The following is a 3,501-nucleotide window of genomic DNA, read 5'->3' on the forward strand; positions in this document are numbered from 1 at the left end:
GATCATCTTCACAGCCCTATGCTGGACTCTCTCCAGTAGCTCCATGTCTCTCTTGTACTGGGGAGCCCAGAACTGGACACAGTACTCGAGATGAGGCCTCCCCAGGGCTGAGGAGAGGGGCAGTATCACCTCCCTCGACCTGCTGGCAACACTCTTCCTAATGCACCTCAGGCTACCATTGRCCTTCTTGGCCCCMAAAGCACCTTGCTGGCTCATAATCAACCTGTTCATACTGAAATAATTATTTTTTAAAAAATGCATGCCAAATGCATTCCACAAAAAATGTGRAAAAATAATCAACATTAAAACTACAAAGATTACCTGTCAGCTTTATAAATACAGTCCTTATATGTAATTATGTAAATGCATAGCAAGGGAGTATTTTGCTTCCTTTTCCTATTGGGAGTCTTCAAAATGCTCTCAGGTGAGGATGGGCATTAAGGAGCAGATTATCTTTGTAAACTCTGTAATTAGCAAAAAAAACTTCCTAGCGCTTCATAGAAGAGGGATGCCCCTCTGTTTCTCTCCATAGAGATAGTCCTTCCTCTACTTTGTGCCTATCACTTGGCACTTTACAGTTCAGGAATTTTATCGGCAGCTACACATTTCAGTTTATTGTAAACACACAGAGTAAAGGACAAAGATCTGCATGAGAAGTAACAGCTGTGAAGAAGGTAAAAGGAGAAAGATTGAGCATGGCTGGGAATTGTCAGCTCAGCTTGTAACTAAAATTGTATGCGTCTTGGAGGGATACCCTGTGATCCACCTAGTTTTGCAGAGCTGCTGCAACACAACCGTACTCTATGATGCACCTCAAAACACAGATATCCAAAATAYGGTATCAGATATGATATTATACATTTACTGCAGCATGGAAGGTAATTTCTCTCCTTGAAGATGAGAAGCAGAACACAAAATAACCTAGACTATTCAAACTTTAGTATTAATACTGCAACCCAGAAGCACTGCATCTAAAACTAATTTGATTATGTCTGGGCTGAAGGCCATCAATCACTGTTAATAAACCCAGGAGAAAGAATGGAGCAAAGGTTGAGAAATAGGTAGAAACTTAAGTAGTGGTGAGCAAGCCAACTGAATTTAAGTTTTATTAGTTACTACTTCTGCAACATAGTACAACGTGGGACATTCAAGTTTTATTATTAACTTTTTTTTAATGGAACATACTTACTTTGTGATAACTAAAAGCATATGAGCTAACATAAGGGGGTGGATAAGTGAGCTCTGAGGGAGAAAGTAAGAATAAAACAACATCCCAAGAACAAATAATGACAGAACTAAGAAAAACTTTGACTTTACTTAGGTGCAAGTTAAAGTCAATGTGTCCCATCCACCACTTAGTMAACCTAGTTTTATTCCCTGAAGCTGCAAAAATAAATCACCAGTCTGCATAACATCAACATAAGGAGAGCCAGGAGATTTTAGTGTAAACATCTGTGTTCTTTTTGTGATAAGCCTGCTTTTTAAAGCATTTTAAAAAAATATTACATTAAAACTGTATTTAATGGTTAGGCATAACTAATTTCAAATTGTTCTGCAGCTTAGAAAACTTGCACGTCGGCCTAATTAATGACCTGATTTTGTAGATGTACAAGTTTATTGTGAGATGATGCTCTATAAAATGCAGGTTGGATAAAAAGAGGTAATTGAAGTTTAAGTTACTTCTTCATGATCACTTGAATACTGAACTTCAGTTTTGTTAACACAGCCCTCCCTTTTGCTAATTGCTGCTGCCCCTCTTTTTGCTAACACAGCTATCTAAGTAGCATTTTCAGTRAGACTGGTTCCCTTGCCTAGCTTACCATAAAGCTGCACAAACATTCACAGCACTAGTAATATCATTCTTTTTCTTGGTTCTAAGAAAGAAAAAAAAAAAAAAAAGAAACCGCATTTTTTTTAAAAAAAATCCCAGTTGCTTTTTTTTTTTTTTAAGGACTACTTAAAGACAACTCTATGATACAAACATGAGTGCTGGCTTGGAAATCTAGAAAGCACTAGGAGACCAAGAACCAATGGGGAAGAGACTATTCAAGAAAACAATAGCACCTAAAGTAGCTTAATGCAAAATTACTGCCTGAAGTGTTAAAGCAGCAATTTAGAAGTAACAACATTCAGGTCATATTATTTAGATCTTCCACAGTTTTGAATATTTTCCCTCCTTATCAGATAACCTGGAAAGAAAGGCCCTCAAGAACAGGCAAACAAAAGCTGTGGTAGAAAAATGAGTCTTACTCTATTAAAGAGATAGAATCATGCATGAAAGACTGACTCATGATAGATTTTTCTAGTGTCTGAGCACATTATACTTACCACAGTTACTGTATTCTTTTAGGTACAGTAAACTGTAGACCTTTGCCCCCAAATAAGTTTCATACACACTGCTCTGCTCCAGGGCTTTATACTCCTTGAATTTTAAGTTTCTGAGTATTCACCTTAGTATTCTTGACCAGGCAGCCTTACTAGATTCCTGAAACAGTAAGTGTGACCACCTGAGTGTGCTGGAGGCACACATTTGATAGGTCAGGGCCCAAGGAAAGGAGACCTCTGGTACTCCACCTCAGGGAACAACCTCAGACCAGCAGTCAAAGCAAAAACAGGAAAGAAACGCAGCTSAACCTGTAACCGTGGCAATGGCATTTTCAAGCAGCCCTAACAATTTTAATCAACTCAGAAGCCCCTTTAAGCCTTCCTGAGATTCCTCAATCAAAACAAAACAGGAGCACGTGAAGTTCCGAGCACCGTACCGTCACTTGAGAACGAACACAAAACGCGGGGTTACCTCACCAGGAAGAGCTTTTGTTTTTCTCTTTAATACACCGCAAGCCAACTTTCCTAAGCCACGCCGCGGAGCCCCGCTTTCTCGCACCCCTCCCAAACCAGGCCACCCCGGACGGCCGCGCGCTCGCCATCTCGCAGCCGGAGAGCGGCGCCCCATGCAGCGCAACGGACGCCGGCGTGCGTGCGTGCGGAGGGGGGATCCGGCCCGGCCCAGGCCCCGCGGAAGTGTAACGGCCGCCACCGGCGCAGCGAACGACAAAACCGCGCTTGCGCACAGCGAAGAGCGCGGCTAACGGTCACATAGCGCCTCGCAGCAGGGGCGGGGCTAACGGCAGCGCAGGGCCCGCCCCCGCGCGGAGCCACGCCCCCGAGTGGGCGGGGGCGCCCCGCTGAGAGTAGCGTTGTCCGCACACCGGGTAGCCAGAGAACTGCGAGGGGCGCTGCTGCTCTGCGCCTTTAAGAGCGAGTCGAGCACCCACACGACGGATAGGGGCAGCCGCGGGGCGCCGCCGGCGGCGCGGTCCCCGCCCCCGCTCCGAGAGCAGCCGGCGAATGGGCGAATCGAAAGACGCAGCGTTGGCGCCAAACGCGAGCTCGGGGCTCGACTGGCCGAGTCTGGAGCGCGGGGGGTTTGACAGCGCAGCGGCGCCGCCGGGGCAGCCGCCGCCCCGCGCCTATGGCGTCCGCGCTGGTAAGAGCCCGGCG

At 45.4% G+C, this 3,501-nt stretch overlaps 1 protein-coding gene across 4 annotated transcripts in view; it reads left to right on the plus strand.

Moving 5' to 3' along the window:
- Window positions 1-3,250: 3,250 nt before the first annotated feature.
- Window positions 3,251-3,501, plus strand: part of POC1B (POC1 centriolar protein B) — a 60,643-nt gene continuing 60,392 nt past the window's right edge. For 2 of the 4 annotated variants that reach the window (XM_085305941.1, XM_085305943.1), the window contains exon 1: window positions 3,251-3,487. In XM_085305941.1, the coding sequence (XP_085162067.1) occupies window positions 3,349-3,487 (139 nt within the window). In that variant the 5' untranslated portion in view covers window positions 3,251-3,348. The remainder of the gene's footprint in view (window positions 3,488-3,501) is intronic. The other 2 variants (XM_085305940.1, XM_085305942.1) reach the window with 1 other exon arrangement.

This window comes from Rhea americana, unplaced genomic scaffold, assembly GCF_003343005.1.
Source record: "Rhea americana isolate MKP2758 unplaced genomic scaffold, rheAme1 scaffold_229, whole genome shotgun sequence".
Lineage (NCBI taxonomy): Eukaryota > Metazoa > Chordata > Aves > Rheiformes > Rheidae > Rhea > Rhea americana.